Here is a 20,084-nt window from a genome sequence, read left to right on the forward strand (position 1 = left end):
CAGAGATGGGGAGTTTCAGGATGATGCTGAAGGTCGGGTGGGGATGAAGGGCCTTGCCATGGGGAGCTCTGCAGAGTATGATGGGACACGTTTCCATTCCTCTCCCGTTCAGTTTGTCCAGCCTGGCCCAGGGAATTTGCTTTTCTGACAGATTTGCAATGTGTGAGAAACCTTTCAGTAAAGGTTCTCATGTAGTTCTTAGTTTCAAGATGAGCCACGCTCAGAGCAGGTGCCCTGTAAGAGTGTAAATAGTGCTGTGTGCAGCTGAGTGCAGCATTCCTTGGGGAATCACAGGGTGGTTTGGGTTGGAAAAGACTTGAAGAGAAAATCAGACCTACTACCAACAGAGTGAAATACCCCCAGCTTGGTGCCTCCTGTGGAAGGGCTGCACTCCCACCCTTTACATTGTGCCTGTAAAGGTGGATGAACCCCTGCACAGACACTTGTGTCACAAATTTGTGTCACAAATCCTGGTGTGAGCACCAGTGTGTGCCTGGGAAACAAGCTGGAGAGGGAGCAGGGCTGGGGGACAAGGAAGGAATGGGCTCAAGGGAGAGAACCCTCCTGAAGCAAAAACTCAGACCTGGGGATCCTGAGGTCCTTTGCTGCCCTGGGACCGGCTGCCCCACCTTCCCACAGAGCTCCAGGAGCTGACCCCGGCCCTGCTCCATCTGGTGTTGGAGCCCAACAAATGGTGAATATTTTGCTTGGTTTTTGCTTTGCGCTGCGCTCGGCTTCCAGGCTCAACCCTCCCGTGAACTGCTGATGGGAGAGTTTTCCAGAGAACCTGGCAAGAAGCAGCGTGAACGTGCTGATGTGAATTTGGCCGTTAATCTTCTGTAAATCGAGCGGCCCGTTTCCGAGGGACAGCCGGGAGAAATCCGAATGACGTGTCCATAGCCCGCGCTATTGAGATGAAATCTCATGGATGGAATTCCGTGGACGCAGCTGCTGTATCAGCGCTTGGATAATGTGCTGTTCTGTTCAGAAGCAACCCATAAATAGCGGGGCCGGGCGCGGCGCCGGCAGAGCGGAACCACCCCGAGAGGTACCGGCAGCACCGCTTGGACTGCAAGGGCTTGCAAAGGACTGGAGTGTCTGAGTGGAGGTGTCATCGAGCAAAGGGTTGGCTCGTGCGTGGCGAGAAGTGATGCTGCAGGGTTGGATTGAGGACGTTGATCAAACTTTTTTTATTCATCTTTTAACCCCTTGCCAACCCTTGCGTAGCAAGGCCGGGGAGGCGTTTTCCAGTGGGTTTCCTATTTGAGCAGGAGCTTTGTGGATGTTCCTGGAGAGCAAGGAGGGGGCTCTCACCACTTCCCCCAGCCAAGGCAGCGGCAGCACTTCCAGCTGCCATGTCCAGTGCCCCCTGGGATGCTGGAGTGAGGGAGAAGTGTCAGGTTTATGTTGGGGAAAGATGGCAGCAGCTGGAAGCTGAAACCTGGCAAATTCCTTCTGGAAACAAAGGCCAGGCTGTGAGGCAGGAGTTCAGTGACAACTGGGTGAGCTGCCCAGGACAGAGGGATCCATGTCCTTTGGGAGATGGCTCAGATCAGTCCTGTGGATGTTCAGGGGAGGCCACAGGGCCTGTGTGCAGGACTGGGAGGAGGAATGATCGTGGAGCTTCCTCCTAGCCCAGCCATTCCTGGGGATTTACAGCTGCTGCATTCGGGTTCTGTGCTAACCTGTGCTGCCTGTTCCCAGGCCAGCTTCATTCTTGTGTTTTACTGAGGACTTCAGAGCCTGTAACCTCCTGCAATTTGGGTTTTCCAGGCACAATGACTGAGCAGCAAAGTCCCCCCGAGCAGATGGCGACTGGGGAGGGAGCTGGCGAGCGAGGTGGCAACTACAAGGTATACTGGGGTCAACTGTTTCTGAACAGACGGTGGGTGATCCTGTGGGATGCAGTGTGTGTGCACCAGGCTGGGACCAGCACCAGCACTGCAGGTTGCACTGGGGACCTGAGTGGCCTCCAGCTCTGCTGCTGCAGCAGCGTGTGGGTGTCACCACTTGGGTGCTGAGCTGAGCGGGGCCACAGCCTGGGGAGGGAGCTGGGGCTGGGGATTTGCTGCTCCCTGGCAGGAGGGACACTGTCCCTGCCTGTGTGGCTGCCAAGGACATTTTTCCCGCCGGTCTGGAGTGCAGCTGCCCAGGGATTTAATCCAGCAGACAAAGCCTCCCATCACAGCAGGATCAGCTGTGGGTCTGAGCAGTGAAATGCCCTGGGTGTGTGTTTAGGTTTGAGTTAAACTTGTGGGTTGGTTGGGGGTAAATCAGCTGTGGGCATGTGGTGGCTGCAGCCCTTCCCACAGTTCAACACGGCAGGCAGAGCTGTTTCTGGCTGGGAAGGCTGGAGGTGGGAGCAGATCATGCAAGTGGGATAAAGAAGTATTGGGGTCTTGGGCTGCTTATTGCTTTGGAGTGCACAGAAGTTCCTGAGGAACATGAGTGTCTCCTCTTTCCCTTGAACCTCCTGTTTGTGGTGTCTGCAGGAGGCTCTACCCTTGTTCCAGGCTCAGGATCTGCAGCTGGGACCTCATTGGGGCACTGCCTGGGGGTGTCTGGCCACCCCACTGACCCTGCTGGGCACCCTGGGCCCTGCTCTCCCTGTGCTCCTGCTGCTGGCACTGCCTCCAGCCTGTCCTGCAGCTCAGCCTCAAGGATCTGCTGGAAGCAGGAGGGCCCAGGGAGGTGTTGGGGTCTCTGCACTTGGCACCGTTTAGAGGGAAAAACTGAATAATGAACTTGTTCCAGAGAATGCCAGAGGAATGGTTGGATTTGGAGGAGCAGTGGTAAGAAAAGGATGAGCCATGAGCAGGCTGGGGACACGAGGCCCCAGCCCACAGCTCTGGGGAACTCTTAGCCCAAACCCTGTGTTTCCAGTGCTGTGCTTGAGGTGGTCGCTTGTTTTCAGCTTGTCTTGGATGAAATTCTGGCCTGTGCTTTACCAAGCAGATACCCTTGGCCAGAGCGTGGCCTCAGAGTGGGGCCTGGAGCCCTGTCTGTGCAGGGGAATGTGGCAGGATCCATCTCTGCCATGGGCAAGGAACAACATTGGCACAGGGCGGCCAGACATGGCCAGAGCCCTTTCTCCCCTGCTGCTCCCATTTCCAGGGGATCCCTGCACTGAGACAGGGTGTTCCCTCCACAGCACATCTGTAGCAGAGGCTTACAGTGTCTCTCCCACCTTAGATCACGATCTACGAGCTGGAGAATTTCCAGGGGAAGAAGTGTGAGCTGACAGAGGAGCTCCCAAACATCACTGAGAAAGAGATGGAGAAGGTGGGCTCCATCCAGGTGGAGTCAGGACCGTAAGTCCAGGGTGGGGAGGAAGGACCAGCCCCAGGGGGGATGGGGCAGGGAGAGCATCCCCCCTCACACTGGGGTCCTGCAGGTGGCTGGGCTTCGAACGACAGGCCTACGCTGGGGAGCAGTTTGTGCTGGAGAAGGGCGACTACCCACGCTGGGACTCCTGGTCCAACAGCCACAGCAGTGACAGCCTGATGTCCATCCGGCCCCTCCAGATTGTGAGTGGGGCTGTCCTGAGGTGGCTGTGCCCCCAAGACGGCCACAGCACTGGGAGCCACCAGGTTGGGAGTGTCCCAGGGACTGGGAGAAGCCCCTGATCCCTGGTTTCCCCCAGGACAGTGCCGACCACAAGATCCACCTCTTTGAGAACACAGGCTACACTGGGAGGAAGATGGAGATCGTGGACGATGATGTCCCCAGCCTCTGGGCCCACGGCTTCCAGGACCGCGTGGCCAGTGTCAAGGCCCTGAATGGAACGTAAGGACAGAGGCACTGGGAGCACATGGGGACACCCCAACAGGGCCTTGTCCTGTGGCACTAAAGGGGGTCTCTCAAGATGGTGGCAGAGAGGCTTGACACCACGACTGCAGTTCCCACGGTGCTGTTCGTGTCCATCATGTCCCTTGTTCCCTCCCCCTTGCCACCTTTTCCCTGGCCTACAGGGAGTGATGGGGGCCAGGGCAGTGTCCCTGGGGCTGTGTGATGGCTCCTTGCCCCAACCCACTGCCAGGACAATGGAGCCAAGGCTCCTTCTCCATCCTGGACTCTCTGTCCACTCAGCACACGGCATTTCCCATGTAGGCTCTGCGGCTGCAGCCTGTGCAGTGACATTTGGTGACAGGGCAGTGGCCCTGGGCAGCATCACCTGGCTGTGGCAGGCACAGACACTGGCACTGCCAGGGCCTCTGGGGTGGAGTGGGGACAGGGACAGGGACACCACCTGCTGTGATGGGAGGTACCTGCTGGACAGGGGCACAGCTGAGCCACCTCTGTCCCGCAGGTGGGTAGGCTACGAGTACCCGGGGTACCGGGGCCGCCAGCACGTCTTCGAGAAGGGCGAGTACCGGCACTGGAACGAGTGGGATGCCAACCAGCCCCTCATCCAGTCCGTGCGCCGTGTGCGGGACCAGCAGTGGCACCAGCGCGGCACCTTCGAGAACAGCTGAGGCACCGGTCCCTGCGCCGGGGCAGCTCGCGGTGCCCTGGCTGATGCCGTGACCGTGGTGTTCTTTGTGCAAAACCTCAATAAACTCTGAGCTGGAGGCTGCCCGGGCCTGCCTGGTCCTGGCTGGGGGGGAGGATGGGGCAGAGGGTGGATGGGGACGGGGCCATGGCCGTGCCCAACTCCCCCAGCGCAGAGCACAGGGGAGGGTGAGTATTTGCAGTGTTACATAAACCCTGCAGCGTTCCAAAAATAACCCCCGGGGGTGCCACGTCAGGGTTTTTCCAGGGCCTCTCTCCCTTTCTGCAGCGTCTCCTGCCTGTTCCCAGGGCAGGAGGGGACCGGGGAGTGTGGGTAGCCCTGGGGCAGTGGGGATGGCAGAACAGCCATCCCTGGCAGATCCGGGCCCTGCGCACCCCAAAGGGGACTCAGCCCGTGCAGGGCTGGCTGTGCCCAGCCCCAGCATCCTGCAGGGTCCCAGCCTGTCCCCAGGGAAGATTCCCAAAGCACCCGGGGTAGTTTCTCCTGGGGGATGAACTCTGACATGAGGGGCCAGCTGTCATGGTGAGGGAGGGGGCTGAGAGATGTCCCGAGGTGCTGGTGAGGTGTTGGGCATTCCGGCACTGAACTGCCTTGGCCACCCAGGCAGAGCCTTCTGTAGGGACAGTATGGCCATGCTTGGGACCCCCAGGGCTGGGGGCAGAGATGGGAGATGGGCTCGAGGCCACCTGAGTGCTTCGTGCTGGCCCCTCAGCAGATCCTTCAGAACTTTTCCCTTTAGTTCTGAGTTGGCAGCTGTGGAAGGTGAGTGTGTGGTCCCAAGAGGCAAAAGCTGCTTCCAGAACTGTCCGTGGGGCTGCCGGGCCTGGGTGGCTGCAGCATCATCACTGCCCAGGGCTGGGATGAGCCCCGGCCCAGCAGAGCCAGGGGAGGAAATTGCTGCCTGGAATGACAGAAGCTGTTCTGGGCACCGTATCAGCCCCTCACTGGGCTGACCTGGGGCTGGGCTGTGCCAGATGGTGGCTGGGACTGGGGGCACATGCCCTGCACTGGGACCTGGGACAGGCTCATGGGGGTCCTGGCTGGGGACCCCAATGGATTAGCCCAGGAGAGGAGGAGGGCAGGGCTGGGTCCCTCAGTGGTGCCACAGTGGGAGGCACAGGGAAGGGAGAAGAACTTGGCAGGGCTGGGAATGCTGGAGGCTCTTGCTCACCCTCCCCACCTGCCCCCACCTCTCCATGGCATGGTGGGTTTCTTGTGGAGCCACCCGATCACCTGTGGCCCCACATCACCCTGTCACCCATTGCCCACAGCTGGGACTGACCCCCACATGTCACTGCAGGCTCTGGTGACAACACCCTGCAGGGTGACTGTGAGTGCAGCTGTCCTGGCAGCACAGAACTGGGCAGAGCTGATCCTGGAGGGGCTGCAGGATGCCCAGGAGATGCTGTGTGCAGGAGAGAGCAAGCTGGGGGGCTGTTAATGCTGTGTGACAATTGTTAGGGTGACAGGGGAGACCTGATTCCTCCGAAGGATTAGAGGGGGCTGTGGGTGCTGCACAGCATTCAGGGGTCTTGACAGCTGGGGTGTCCTTTGTATTGTGAACCCTCCTTTGCTGCAGGCACTGTCAGCCCCCAGCCCTGAGGAGCCTCCCATGGTGAGCACTGGTGAGATGCCCGTGGAGGAGTTTCACTGCTGCCCTTGCCCCTCAGCTCTGCCACCCATCCTGGGCACAGCCTGGGCATGGGGACCTGTCCCAGCCCGAGTTTCTCGCTGACCTTGGCTTTGTTCTGATATGAAAGAGGCGCCCCTGTGCTGCTGCTCCCACTTGCCCATAGGGCTGGGGTGTTTCTCAGGGACCCCAAAAGGGTGGGAGATCACAGAGGAGGAGTGCCCACACTTGGGCTGAGGGTGCTGTCTGGGCATCGTGCCACCAGGGCCAGCAGCTGCCCCTGCCAACCGCGAAGGGTCGGTGTTGGGAAGGGTTCCCGCAGTGCCCGCGTCCCCAGCGAGTCCCTGTGCACTGGCACCAGCGCTGGCACCGGCGCTGCCCTGCCGGGGCCGCAGACGGGCAGAGCCAGACGTTGCCCAGGGCTCTGAGGCGCGTTTTATCGCGCATGGAAAGAGCCGAGCTCAGCAGGCTGGCGGCCCCGCGGCCGTCGGGGGATCAGGGCAGTGCCCCGAGCGGGGCTGGCGGGCTCTTTGTTGGCCAGACCCGCCCCGGCTCTTGGCACGCGTTCGGCTGATGCTTGCAAACTCCAAATCTCCTCGCCACCGACCCGACAAAGCGGGTGACTCGAATGTGACAGGTAATGAAATAACTGGGGCTTGGTGCTCGGGCAGACAAAGGCTGCGGCGGATCAGCTGACCCTGGTTTTCATTGGGGTTTAATCCAGCATTCTCGCTTTGAATCAGGCTTTAACTATCTTGTAAATAGTTTTGGCACCACTCTGCTGCAGCTCGGTATAAATTCCACCTCCCGGCCCCAGCCCGTCACTGGCTCAAGCGGGTACTGGTATAACTGGTAAGACTTCGCTATTTATTGTCCTCTCTTTTGCCGTTGCCTCCTCCCGGGCCCGGGGTCCCTTCCCGGTGCCAGCGGGGTGTGGGCATGCAGGGACTGAGCTGGGGACAGTGCTGTCCCTGCAGCCCAAAGAAGGATATCACCACCCAGCCATGGCTCCATTTCTTTCAGTTGAGAATGAGCTGTTTTCACCTGTTTTGGAGCTGATCAGATACTGAGTGTCCCGTTGGGCTTGAGGACAAGGGTCCTTCCAAGGGGTAGCAGTGCCAGGCAGAGCCAGGAAGGCTTAGCAAAAGGTCCTGCAGCATTGGGCCAGGTTTGGGGTGGGGAGCCCCAGTGCTTGTCCCCATCACCCCTTCAGGCACCCGCGTGGGACAGGGACTCTCAACTTGTCACTGGGCAGGGACAGCGGGAAAAACCTTGACTGCAGGAGCTGGGAATGACTTGGGAATGCCCTGGGCTCACAGTTGCCCACACTCCAGACTGGAGACCCTGGGCAGCTCCCAAGGACTATTGCCTGAGCTCTGACACGAGCCTGGGGAGCTTTGGGGCACTAAGCAGGGGCTGTCTGGCAACCCCAGCCTGAGCCCATCCTGCTGCGTCCCTGGCCCAACACTTCTCTTCCCTGGGCAAACTGCAGGGTATGGATGGGGACATAGATGGGGTTCTGAGCATGGCCCCTGGTGCCTCCTCGGTGGCAGCTTTTAACCCACTGAGTTTCCCTCCCAAGGCAGCAGACCACCAGCTGATGATGGCTTCCGAGCACCAAATGCCAGCCTCCAAGCAGCAGCAAGCCAGCTCCAAGGTCAGTGTGAGACTTCCCAGACCTGCAGTGGCACCAAGGCACCGTCAGCCTCACTGGGCACCCAAACCATCCCCTGGAATAGCCCTGGGAGCAGCTCAGCTACCACAATGTGCCCCTTGCCAGCACCCCCAGCACTCCTGGCTGGTGCCAAGCATGTCTGGCTGCGGTGCTGAGCTGATTGCAGCAGGACTGGGGGAGAGGGACTGACTGGGATCTCCCAGCCCCAGTGCAGGTGGAGCAGGTGGGAACGGACCAACTGTTGATCCCCCACTGCCCACTGACCCCTGAGATCTGTGCTGCGCTGGTGGTGCTGGAGCTGCCCTGGAGCCATCCCACTGTGTGCCAGGTGTCTGGCTGTGTCCCACCAGTGGCTGCGCTGCTCCAGCCACAGCCTGGAGCCCTCAGCTCTTTGGTACCCAGTGTGAGCATGGGCACCCCTCTGCCACAGAGAGTGGCAGGGACTCGTGGACATCAAAGAGTGAGAGATGCATCCTCAGTAGGATATGAACATTGGCTTGCACTTGCAGGCTCCTTAAAAGTCTGTGAAAGCAGTTTGGGGGGCAGTGCGAGGTTGGGGATGCAGCAGACATGCCAGCCTGGTGGCTGGACACAGCATGTGCCCCTGGCAGCAGGAGTGGGCTCACTCCCACTCTGAGGTCCTGCTCTCTTCCAGATTGCCATCTTCGAGCAGGAGAACTTCCAGGGCCGGTGCCATGAGCTCAGTGGGGCCTGCCCCAACCTGAAGGAAGCCGGTGTGGACAAAGTGGGCTCCATCCTGGTGCACTCTGGACCGTACGTGCCAGGACTGGGGGGCATTTGGAGCTGGGGGGCAAGGCTGGGGAGGTAGGCAGGGCGGGGGAGGAGGGCTCTCCCTGCTGCCAGGGCTTCATGTGGCAAACACCGCTGAGCTGCTCACTCATCTCACTCCAGTGGGTGCCTTGTGCCAGCAGCTGAAAAGGGTCCCCTGGACAGGCTTGAATCCCCCAATCCCACTCAGTGGCAGAGAGACCAGACAGGTGTGGGCATGGGTATGGATTGTGGTGTTACCCCTAGTTTGGTTTTCTTTCCTTTAGGTACAGGGACAGGTGAGACTGGCATACCCTCGGTGCCCTCTCCCCACCTGCTGAACTTGCATGTGCTCATCAGGCTGTGGGCTCTGGGCAAGGGGGAGGCCCTGAAAAGCACATGGGGGGTTCCCTAACTGTGCCCTGCAGTTGACAGCGCTGCTCCCAGGTACAGTAAGGCAGCTGCAGATCACTCATAGGAACACAAGCCCATCTGGACATGGGATGATCCCATCCTCCCAGCGTCCCCAGGGACCACGGATGGGTGGTCACCACATTGGAGCATCCACTCTGGAAAGTTCTGCAGTGCTGCTGCCAGCAGAGATGTGCAGACTGGCTGGAAGCACCACAGCCCTACCCGCTGCCCCCTGGCACCTCACTGGGCACCGCGGCACTCCTTTCCATTTCCAGCAGGGATCAGGGGACGCGGCTGGGGCTCAGCCCCAGGGCGCTCGTAGGGGTCGGTGCCGGTGCCGGTCCCCGACCCGCTGCCCCCTCTAAAGCGCGTCCCCTGCTCTCTTCCAGCTGGGTGGGCTACGAACAAGCAAGCTGCAAAGGGGAGCAGTTTGTGTTTGAGAAGGGGGAGTACCCCCGCTGGGACTCCTGGACCAACAGCCGGAGAAGCGACAGCATCACTTCCCTGAGACCCATCAAAGTGGTGAGAGCACCCAGACAGCCACTACCCACCCGCCAGACCAAGGTCTGCAGCCAGAAGTCTTCCCCAGCCTTCCCCCGCCCTCCCCAGCCCCGCGGGCGGAGGGGCACCTCCTCCTGCCCACCCTCGCCCCAGCCCTCGGGGCCCGGGGAGCCGTGGGGGGGTCGGAGGGGGCGCGGGGACGGGGGCACTGGCAGGTGACCCCAGAGCAGAGGACGTCTGCTGGTAAGTGTGGCAGTGCCCGCGCAGGCGCCGGCTCTCTGAGCTGGATGGAGGGATGCGGAGCACCCCCGGCATCGGCGGGAGCGGCGGTGCTCGGCGCCGGCCCTGGCCTCGGTTTCCCCACAGCCCCGGGCTCTGCCCCCCTGCCCATCCCGGGCTGGCAGCCGCTGACCCGCGTCTCTGCTCTGCCGGCTGCAGGACAGCCAGGAGCACAAGATCGTGCTGTACGAAAACCCCAGCTTCACCGGCAAGAAGATCGAAATCATAGACGACGATGTGCCCAGTTTCCACGCACACGGCTACCAGGAGAAGGTCTCGTCCGTGCGGGTGCAGAGCGGCACGTGAGTCCCGGGGCCGGCGGGGGGGCCCGGCTGGGGCCGGAGCACCGCGGGCTGGGCAGCCCCGGCTGTGCCGGGCCGTGTGCGGTGTGTGTGACCCCCCCTTGCCTCGGCAGGTGGGTGGGATACCAGTACCCCGGCTACCGGGGCTACCAGTACCTGTTTGAAAAGGGGGACTACAAGGACAGCTCAGATTTCGGCGCTCAGCACCCCCAGATCCAGTCGGTCAGGCGCATCCGGGACATGCAGTGGCACCAGCGTGGCGCTTACCACCCCACCAACTAGAGCCCCCGGCCCGTGCCGGGGCGCGGGCAGTGGACCCAGCGCCCCCCCGGCCGCCGCTGTGCCCCCGCGGCCTCGCCCCCCGCCTCCCCCCGTGTGATGCTCGCGCTGCCGAAGCAACTCAATAAAGCTTGGAGTTTCAAAGTCCCAGCTCTGCCCTTTCATTTTCGGGGGTGCAGAGGGATCCCCGTGTTGCGGTGCCTTTCCTGACACTCGATGCCCTCAGTGCCACCCAGCGCCAGTGCCATCGGCACACCAAAGCCAGGGCGAGGGAGGTGACCTGGGACTCAGCGGGAGGTGATCTGGGCTGCTCCCCCCCGCAGCCCTGGGGTCCAGCCCCAGCGCGGTGGCTCCGGAGCTCAGCCCCGGCCTGGGGTCACGGTCAAGGCGGGTCAGACACCCTGCTGGGGCCGGCAAAGGGCTCCGAGGGGCACTGTGGGGACCAAGGGAATGTTTGCCCTGTCGGTCAGAGCCCCTCCAAGTCAAATAACTGCTTTAGTTATTAGGTACTGATGTTTTAATTAGCAGCAATGCTTTAATGTAATTAACGGGGGCTTTAATTACCAAGTCTTAAGTCGAGCAAAGGAAGTGGAGGAACGCAGCCGCACCTGCTTGGCCGAGGCCTCCATGAGTTGGCAGCGGCCGTGACGGAGGTGGCGACAGTGACGGAGGTGGTGGCGGAGGTGGCCGCGCTCGGTGCCCTCTGGCAGCAGGATGTGGCCGTGGCTGCTCTGTGTGTCGCTGCAGCTGCGTGGGCAAGCGGGGGCCGGGGCTGCACAGGTGATGGGCACCTGACGGGGCACCACGTGGCTCCTGCCGCTCTCCTCTCACGGGCACCGCAGCGGCCGGGAGCAGGAACCTGCCTGGTGCCGGTGTCTTGGTGTCAAAACTGGCAAACCCAGGAACTTCAGGGAGTCAGGGATGCACAACATCCCCCTCGTCAGCTCCCATGCCCAAGGCGCCTCGGGGGAGGGGGGTTAGCTGCCTAAATCCCTAAATCCTCCGCATTCCAGAGGCTTTTCCCTGTGCTCCGGATGAGCGAGCTCGGCAGAGCTCACTGGCTGGCACAGCGCAGCCCGCGGGCGACCAGCCCAATTCATCACTCGCCAAACGCTGCTGAGAAACGTCAGCTCCTCGGCGAGACGGCCTTGGCAGCCACCGCGCTGCTTCCCTGCGGAAAGCTGTGCTTTCCTTCCACGGGAGGAATTCAGGATCATCCCAGACCTGAACATTCAGCCTAAAAAATGCAGCTTTAGCGGCAGCAGCGACGAACTCCCCGCGGTGCTGCTGCGGGAAGAGCTCTGCCTGTGGCTGCGTGTGGAAATCAGCAGCGAGGTGGGGGCAGGAACCCCCAGTCACAGATTGGTTCGGGGTGGAAGGGACCTTAAAGCTCATCTCGCCCCACCCTCTGCCATGGGCAGGGACACCTTTCCCTAGCCCAAGCTGCCCCATGCCCCGTCCAGCCTGGCAGTGCGGGGACAGGGCAGCCCCCGAGGGGACACGGAGCCCGGCTGCGAGCAGGATGGGTGATCCTGGGGGACAAGCATCGAAAGCAGAAGTGGAAAATGTGAACGAGTCCAGAGCAGCTCACGTGGGACCTGTTGGGGGAAATTCCTCATCTGGTGGCTGGGTGCACCCAGGTGGGCGCCCCCGGGTCACCTCGAGGCAGCTTTAGCTCTGATGGGGAGGGTTTTTCCGTGGCTGGCTCTGGGGAATATGCGCTGGGGAGATTATTATTTTTAATTAAAAAAAAATTATTCAAAAGCAGGAGATCGCCCCCATCCCACGCACGCTGCAGAGCTGCCATCTGGCTCGCTGCTCCCCCGCCTCAGCAGCTCGGAGTGGCGGTGCCCCCGCCGTGCCCCCGTCTCCTCCCGCTGCCCCTCGCCCCTCGCGGGGCTCGGACGCTGCAGCGGTCCCACGGCGCTGGGAAGGGGAAGTGGTTTTGCCGTCGTGCCAACAGTCGGCGCAGCTAAAGCTGTTCTCCAGGCTGGCGAAGCGATTATTCCACCCAGCAAACAGGATGCGGAGGCTCAGAACTCATCGCCACGGTCCGTGCTGGTTTCAGCGCCCAGGCTGGCCGGTTCCTCCGGTGCCCACGGTGCCCGGGTCGGGCAGTGGGACCCCCGGGACCCTCGGCAGGTGAATTCCCAGCAGGGCGGGGCTGTCTGCAGGGGAACACCAGCAATTTACCGTGGAATAATTAATGTAAGAGTAAAAATAATGCCAGCCCTGGCTAAATCACGTTCCAGATTGAGGTGTCTTTTCCTTCCTGTTTTCCTATTCAACTTCAGCATCACCCGTTGTGTGTGCTCGGAAGGTGCCTCCCTGGGGACCGTGAGTGACGCGGGCTGGGATGGCTGGCGAGGAGGAGGCAAATGCAATGAAGAGATGAAGACGTGCCCATGGGCTTCCACTGGCTTTGCTTTGGTTTTGCCAGCGGCATTCGGGGTAATTCCCCCTCAAGACCCCCAAGGCTGGGAATCTTGGGCTAAAAATCAACAGTCGCAAATAATAGGGAATGTTTATCCATAGACACACTGGGGCAGCTCGATCTCACCTGCAGCCTGGTTACTTTGTGTACTGAATGTGTCCTACCAGCTGGGAGGGCTTTACTGCGGGTTTTGTGGATTTTTATGTGAAAATGATTGTTATGTTTAATCCTTCAGTTTCTGGAGCCATGTGATTACATGAGATTCTTAGCTTCGATTTTTTTTTTCCTTCTTTACATTAAATTGAGCCTCCAGCCTCATGTTTGTGCCTCCATGCACACACCAAGACACAAACACTAAAGGCTTAAGGAAGGAAGGAAAACCAAGCAGGAACCCAGCATGTATTATTAAAGTCTTGTGGTTTTCAGGGCAGATTTGTGATTTATCAATGCACAGCTTTGGCATGTAGAAAAGTCATCTCTGCTCTACCGAGGCAGGAGTGAAATATCCTTGGGAGAGAGGAGCTTTGGCAGGGGGACCGGGCTCTGGCCGCCCCCAGGAATAGGGAGGAGCAGGGCTGGGCAGGATATTGAGCTCCCCACGGCTGCTGCACCTCGTTTCCCCCTTTTCTGATTAGAGAAAACATCTGGGAAGAAAAAGCAGCTGCTGCAAGCGAGGGGATCTTCTGGGCAATGACGGTCGGCTGGGGTGGCTGGGGGAGGATGGAGGGGCTGGGTGGGGGGCACCAGGAACTGGCACCGTGCCATGAGCAGAACCTCTGCTCATAGCAACTAGTTTTAATACTGGGATGTGAATGGGAGGGAGGGGATGGTAGTGGTGGTGAGAATCAAGACATTTTTCCATTTCAGGCTCTGAATACCACAACCCAACCCGAGGATTAGCAGTGGAACTGGAATCAGCCAGGACTTCACCCGCTTCACAAGGGCCGGGCAGGGCAGCGGAGGAGAGATCTGGGTTATGGGCACAGGCAGTACCAACCCTGCCCAGCAGCTGGTGAGACAAATGATCCCCTCGTGGTCCTCGCGCTCCGTGACGGCGGCTGATGGATGCTCTTGTCCGAAATGCCAGGCTTCCATTTGCTTTATGCTGATTGTTTTTGTTCCTAAAATCAGTGCAACGAGCGAGAAAAAGGAAGGAATGAAAGCTCTAAAGCTCCTTCCAGCCAGTAAAAGAAGTCCTGTCCGATTGAAAAGCTAATTAAGAAACATCACTTCTTCAAAGGCCAGAATTGGAAACAGCCGCGTGGAGACATAATGGGATTAACGTGGATCAGGGGATTAGAGCCGGCCAGGACAGCGACGCTGTGCCCTCACACATCACCAGCGGCCCTCGGTGGTGGAACAGGACAAACCCAGAACACTTCAGTAACGTGAAAAGCAAAAGGGATGCGCTGAGAAATAAGAAGCCGGCCATGGCGAGGGTGAGGAGCTGGGCAGGGTCCGGCCACAGCCCCCCGGCTGCCGTGGCACAGGCTTCGCGTCCGACGCCTTCCCCTAAACACATGGGAAAAAGCAAACATTGCCCTTCCCTCGGGGCAAGCAGCCAGGGCGGCCCTGGTCGCTTCCTTGTCCCATCACAGCCGGCAGTGAACCCTCAGCCATGGCCAGCGGTGCCAGTGTGAGCCCGCACCGAGCCCAGCGGTGCCAGTGTGAGCCCTCACCGAGCCCAGCGGGGCCCGGGGGCACCGCCGGGACCGAGAGCAGCAGCGCCAGGTGGGGAGGTGGAACAGGAGCAGCGTGAAACCCTCCGAGGCTGTGAAGGCACCAGCAGGGACTCGTTGTCGGTGTCCAAGGAGTATTGTCCGTGCTGGAAACCCCTGGGCAGCACAAGTGCCAATTAGGAAACATCTGTTCCTGCTGGACCGGGGGGTTGTGAGCGAGCGCATGGCAACGTAATGGGATTAAAATATGTCACCGGATTACGGCAGCGCTGCCCACATCAGCAGCCGGGGATGTTCTCAGACAATCAGGAAAAAAGGAAAGGCAAATTTCTCTCTTCAGCACGGACATAACCTTTACATTTCTTTTTTTTACTGGTACCTTATGTATGGTGCAGAGCTATGCCAGACCTTCTCTCTGCATGGTTCAGTTCATCTGAAAAGACAGCCTGGGCTGAGTTTAAGCAATTTCAGATGAAATGGCTACGTGAGCAGCTGGTTCCTCCGGCGCTGCCACTGCGGCTGTGGCTGCAGCCCAGGAGAAGTGGCCTTAGCCTCGTGCCTGGGGTATAACATAGTGCCTGTCCCCTCTGTCACCTCTGTACGGGTTGGAAGGTGTGTCATGATCTGGATTTGGTCCCTTTGGCAGAGCTTTGGGGTCCGGTGGTGGTGGGACACTCGTGCAGGAGCGGGGCTGTGTCTGGAGCATCCCTGGGAGCTGCAGCACGAGGCTCTTCCCCTCAGGCTGTGTCCTCTGCTCCTGCAGGAAAACCCCGCGGGAAGCATCAGGAAATACGCTCAAGGCGGGGAGACAAAAATGATCGGAGCGAGAGAGGGACCTGCATCACACCCCATGTCCCCTTCTGGCATGGGCCACCCCGGGTACAGTTTGGGGGTCCCCATCCCTCCTGCCGCCCCACCTGGGAGCTCTGCCAGGCATGGGACACCGCAGCCCCACAGACAACAGGGACATTCTCCGGGAAACCAAAGCAGGAATGCGGAGAGCCGTCCGCTATTTCGGGAGCTCATATGCTCTGAGGCAAATGTCATTTGTGTGTAAGATCCATTTCGGGAGCGCGTAATGAAGTCGTGTATGATGAGGAGGGAGGCTGCTCGCTTAGCAACCTGCCCTGCCTGTGACGTTCCGTTTCCCTGCTGGACGGGACCGCTCCCTTTGCAGCCCCAGCACAGAATGTCACTCAGAACAGCCCTACGAGGCGGTTTGAACGCAAAGACTCTGCAGCCTCACCAAGCCCGAATTGCCGAGGTGGGGATGTGCCCCGGGCAGAGCCCAGGCAGGAGGGGTTTGGTGCTGCCAGCAGCCCCTGAGCCGCAGCCGCAGCTGTGAGTGCCACCTCCCCAAGCATCCCTGGCCTCTTGCAGGGGTGGAACAAGCTGGGGCACGGTGGTGAGAGCAGACCCCTTTCATTCCGGGGGCTGAACGGGAGAACTGCCATCTCAGTTCCCATCGAGAGCTTCCCCACTGCCGTTCATGCCGCTGCAGATTTTGGATATGTCCCACAAGGAGGCGAGTGGGTGCAGGGGTGCACTGGGTGTACTGGGCATACTGGGTGCTCCAGTCCTCTGGGTGCACTGGGTGTTCGGGCGTGCTGGATATACTGGGTGCGCTGGGCACTCTGGGCACAGGCTGGCAGCAGGATGAGGGCAGGGAGGGAGAGGACGGCTGTATCACACGGGGCGGAATGTCTGTCCTGGCTCTCTCCAGGTTTCCGGATGATAAGCAATTACGGGAGAGATTTACAGCAGATTAAGTCAAAAGGCAAAGTCCATTATCTGCCCAGCTGAGCTCCAAAGGCAGAGGCTGTGTGGAATGGGAAGTGGGGTGTTTTAACCACTACCATCCCTCTGACACCGACCTGGGCTCTGCTCCCGTTGGAGGTGCCTCTTCCCAGCCCCGAGGTCAAGCTGAGATGCAGATGCTAAACCCGTGGGAATGCATTTTAGCAGAAAGATGCTTTTCAGGTCACTGAGGTTTTATTCACTGTGATTTTTGACATGTGAATCTCTCTGTGCACTGTCCCTGTTCCCCGGGGCAGGCTGTCCTGGGGGGCTGCAGCCACCCAGGTGGATGTGCCCACTGACCTGCTCACGGACAGCCCTCACACACCAGGGCAGTGGCCTCACTGCAACCACGTTCCCTCAGCTGTGAAATGAAGGTAATTTACTGGTTTGCTTCACAAGGGCACTGAGAGAGAAGATTAATTATTTGGCATATGGGACTGCAGACAGGATGGGTTATGATCCTGCAAATCCTTCTGTTCTGCTGTTTGTATGTGCAGTGGGAGCACAGCAGTGCCATGGGCTCCTTTGCCCCAGGACCTTCCCCACAGCCTCACTGCAGACCAGGTAGCCACAGATTTGGGTGCTGGCACAAGGGTAGATCCAGCACCCTGGGGATGGCAAAACTGGTGGCTCTGGTGACCTCAAGCCTGACATTCAAAGGGCAACCCTGTCCCAGCATCTGCGTGTGGGGCGATGACACAGCCAGAGGCTGGTGTTGGAATTAAACTTGACACTTAGAGCCCGAAAGTCTGCTTAAGGGAAAGCTGACATAAATCTGAGTGTTGCCAGGATGTGTGTTGCAGGGTGGGGCCAGACCTTCCCTGCACCCTGGATAATCACAGGCTGGTGCCTGTGGCCAGTGTCCCCACAGGCTCTCCCCACAGCTGGTACAGTGGGACACCCCTCTGCACATCCCACAGTCCCCAAGAGAAAAATCCTGCTTTGGGATGTAAGGGGCCTGCAGGTGAGTAGCAGCTCTCCCTGCCAGGTCCAGGCCCTGACTTTGCCCCCTCAGTCCCTGGGGATGCAGGACCAGAAACCCACCACAGTCCTGCTCCCTGCTGGCTCCTTCCTGGTACAGATGATTTCCTGAGTATCCTCTTGCTCTGCCACCAGCACCAGCTCCTTGGCATCTCTGCAGGAAGCTGTGCCCCAGTTCTGCTGGCCCATCAGCTTCCTGGGATGCTCCTTCCACCCTCGCTATGACAGGGCTGGGGATGTTTGCTGCAGCACCAGGAGCTCTGGTGGGGAGGCAGCACCCTTGCCTGTGCTGGCGGCTCTTGGGTACAGCACAGCTCCTCTGGGACCTTGGGGCACGGAACTGAGTTGTCACTGTCATCTCCCACCAAACTGGAGCAGGCAGTAATGAAGGCTGCTGAGCATACACTTCTTCCTAAATTACCTCATTTATTCAGGGAATCAGATGCCGCAGTCTTCATGGCTTCTTGTGAGGCTCAGATCTTGTGGGATGTGAGGCTATTAATAGGAGCCAATCTTTCCCCTTCTTCTTCTCCAGGCTAAAGGCAGAAGAATTCAAACAAGGGCCCCTTTTATGTGGCAGAAGTACAAATAAACTCCATGCCATTTTCATCCCAAGCTGGCAGCACATTCCCATGTTTCTGGTGGGGTTTGTCTGTGTGAGGGCTGGACCTGTGGTACTTGAGTGCCCTGAGCTGGGCAGCCAAGGTGGAGGAGCAGCCTGTGATGCCCCTTCAGCTGACACTGCTCTTGTCTGTGGTGGCACCAGGTGCCCAAGGCAGCACAGAGATCAGACGGGTGAGATTGGATCTGGCTGAATGATCAGCCAGGGCAGCAAATGCCAATTTGTGTGTAAACAGACTTTGAGCACAAAATGCCAGGGAAGAGAAATAACTGGAAAGCATTTACCACATAACCAGACTTGTTTCCAAGGAGTAGATTTTGAAGGTTCCCTGCAGGCAGCCTTGCTGGTGCTCCAGGGGAGTTTCAGCCCCACACCCTCTGACTGCTGACCTGCTCCCACTGTGGCAGGTTTGGCATCGCCCCAGCTGGAGCAAGTCCTGCACCATCCCAGGGCTGCCCATGTCCTGATCCACTTCTGTGATGGGCAGTGAAGTCTCCCAGGAGAGCAGGGCTCTCATTTTCAGCAGTGCACAATTTACCTTCCATAGATGCTGTGACAGAATCTGAATTACTTTCTGCCATTCAATATCTGCACAGTTGTTGGTTTTCCTCCTTCTGTCCATCAAAATTTATAGCTAAATTAGGCAATTATTGATTTTTCCCCCTTTATCAAGTTACATTCAAGCCAACCTGTGGAACAATGAATGCTCAATGGGTCCCTCTCGACATCTGTTTGTCTGATCAATCTGTGCAAGGAAAATGCTCCTTCAGTGCCCACTGACATCCCCACGGTGATGAACGAGGACACTGACTCTTTCTAGGGCTTTGAGACATTTGCTGTACCAGTTCTTTTCACATTTATTTGCTTTAATCTGTAACAACACACTGTTGTTTTTGTTCAGGAAGTTCTTGAAGATGCGCCAGTTCTGAGCTGGGCATGGGATGGCACGAGTTGAGGGATGCAAGAAAGGTGCCCTGTGGCCCAGAAGAGAAGTCTGTGAGGGTCACTGCCCATTGTGCCTGGCTCTTGTCAAACACCTCTAACCCCATGGACAGGGCCCTCCAGCAAGGCTTGAGCAAGATCCCATGTCCATATAGTGACAGAACTCTGAAGACAACCACAGGTGGGGATTTAGGTGTGAAAATGCCTCAAACTTCTCCTTGGCCCCTCCTGCCCCTATGACAACTCCTGCAGGGCAGCCCCTTGGAGAGCAGCCCAGGTGGGTGCAGTGGGATGCATCAAGTGGTGCTGCTCAAGGAGCAGAACCAGGGCTGGGTATTAATGCAGATCCCTTGCTCTGCCCTCCTGCAGTGGGGTTTCACACCTGCAGTGTTGGGCACCCAGGCTGGGATGGTTTCAGCATCACTGGGTCTGCCACCTGGCTCATCTAGATGCTGCTCCTGTGTTTTGGAGGCTTGCACTGGCCAGGTGAGAGGCTGATGCTTCCTTATTTAGCTGTGTGTATGGCAGAGGGGAAGGTGTCTCATCACCATGCTCAGTCTTAGTGACGTCCCTGTGTGTGCTGGGAATGGTCACAGCCCAGAGCTCGGGGCCGCAGCTGCCAAGGTACAGATTGAGGAGGGAGGAGCAGGGCAGGGCTATGTGGCATGTCAGGGTAAGAAAATGTGCAGAGGAAAATGTCAGGAAGATATTTTTATTACAATGGTGTGATGCAATTGCAAGTGGGAGGCCCCGGACCTCTCGTGCCTGTGTTTTCTCATGCAAGACTTTATAGACATTGCATGACTTTCAACTCTGCTCTTATCTCTGCCCCCAGAGGACATTATTACTGCTAGTCTGACTATGCCAGTATGAATGCTTGATGGTGAATAATATTTTTGAGAATTGAATTGCTACTTGTTTCCTAATTAAAACCCAACCTCCTCATCATGTCAGCTATTTGCAAAAGGGAAAGTGGTGATGATAAGCCACCTGTCTGAGGTGGCTGAAGTACCTTTGCTGAGAGTATTCAGGAGAAAGCTGTAGGAATCTATGGGGATGTTCCTTTGGAAGGCCAGAGCTGTGGAGCTCCCCACCTCTGGAGGTTTGGGGTGTCTAATGTGAGGGCACTGCGAGGGCAGAGACTTCTTCTGTAAAACTGCTCCTTCTGGAATAGACAGTGACTAAAAGCAGCAGCAGAAATGGCCATTAATTACTCTTTGTTTTCCACATTGCCTCTCACTGCTTATTAGTGCAGCATTAAGGAG

The 20,084-nt window shown here is 58.6% G+C and overlaps 2 protein-coding genes across 2 annotated transcripts; both read left to right on the forward strand.

Moving 5' to 3' along the window:
• The first annotated feature begins 694 nt into the window (after nucleotides 1-694).
• Nucleotides 695-4,539, forward strand: CRYBB3 (crystallin beta B3). Its single transcript, XM_071572003.1, has 6 exons — nucleotides 695-1,048; nucleotides 1,774-1,853; nucleotides 3,193-3,311; nucleotides 3,395-3,527; nucleotides 3,644-3,786; nucleotides 4,310-4,539. The coding sequence occupies exons 2-6, from the start codon at nucleotides 1,779-1,781 to the stop codon at nucleotides 4,473-4,475; spliced, it is 636 nt and encodes a 211-aa protein (XP_071428104.1). The 5' UTR covers nucleotides 695-1,048; nucleotides 1,774-1,778; the 3' UTR covers nucleotides 4,476-4,539.
• A 3,207-nt stretch (nucleotides 4,540-7,746) lies between these two features.
• CRYBB2 (crystallin beta B2) lies at nucleotides 7,747-10,471 on the forward strand. Its single transcript, XM_071572079.1, has 5 exons — nucleotides 7,747-7,800; nucleotides 8,474-8,592; nucleotides 9,390-9,522; nucleotides 9,940-10,082; nucleotides 10,196-10,471. Exons 1-5 carry the CDS (start codon nucleotides 7,747-7,749, stop codon nucleotides 10,362-10,364), a joined length of 618 nt encoding a protein of 205 aa, XP_071428180.1. The 3' UTR covers nucleotides 10,365-10,471.
• The last annotated feature ends 9,613 nt before the right edge of the window (nucleotides 10,472-20,084 follow it).

This window comes from Pithys albifrons, chromosome 17, assembly GCF_047495875.1.
Source record: "Pithys albifrons albifrons isolate INPA30051 chromosome 17, PitAlb_v1, whole genome shotgun sequence".
NCBI classification, from domain to species: Eukaryota; Metazoa; Chordata; class Aves; order Passeriformes; family Thamnophilidae; genus Pithys; species Pithys albifrons.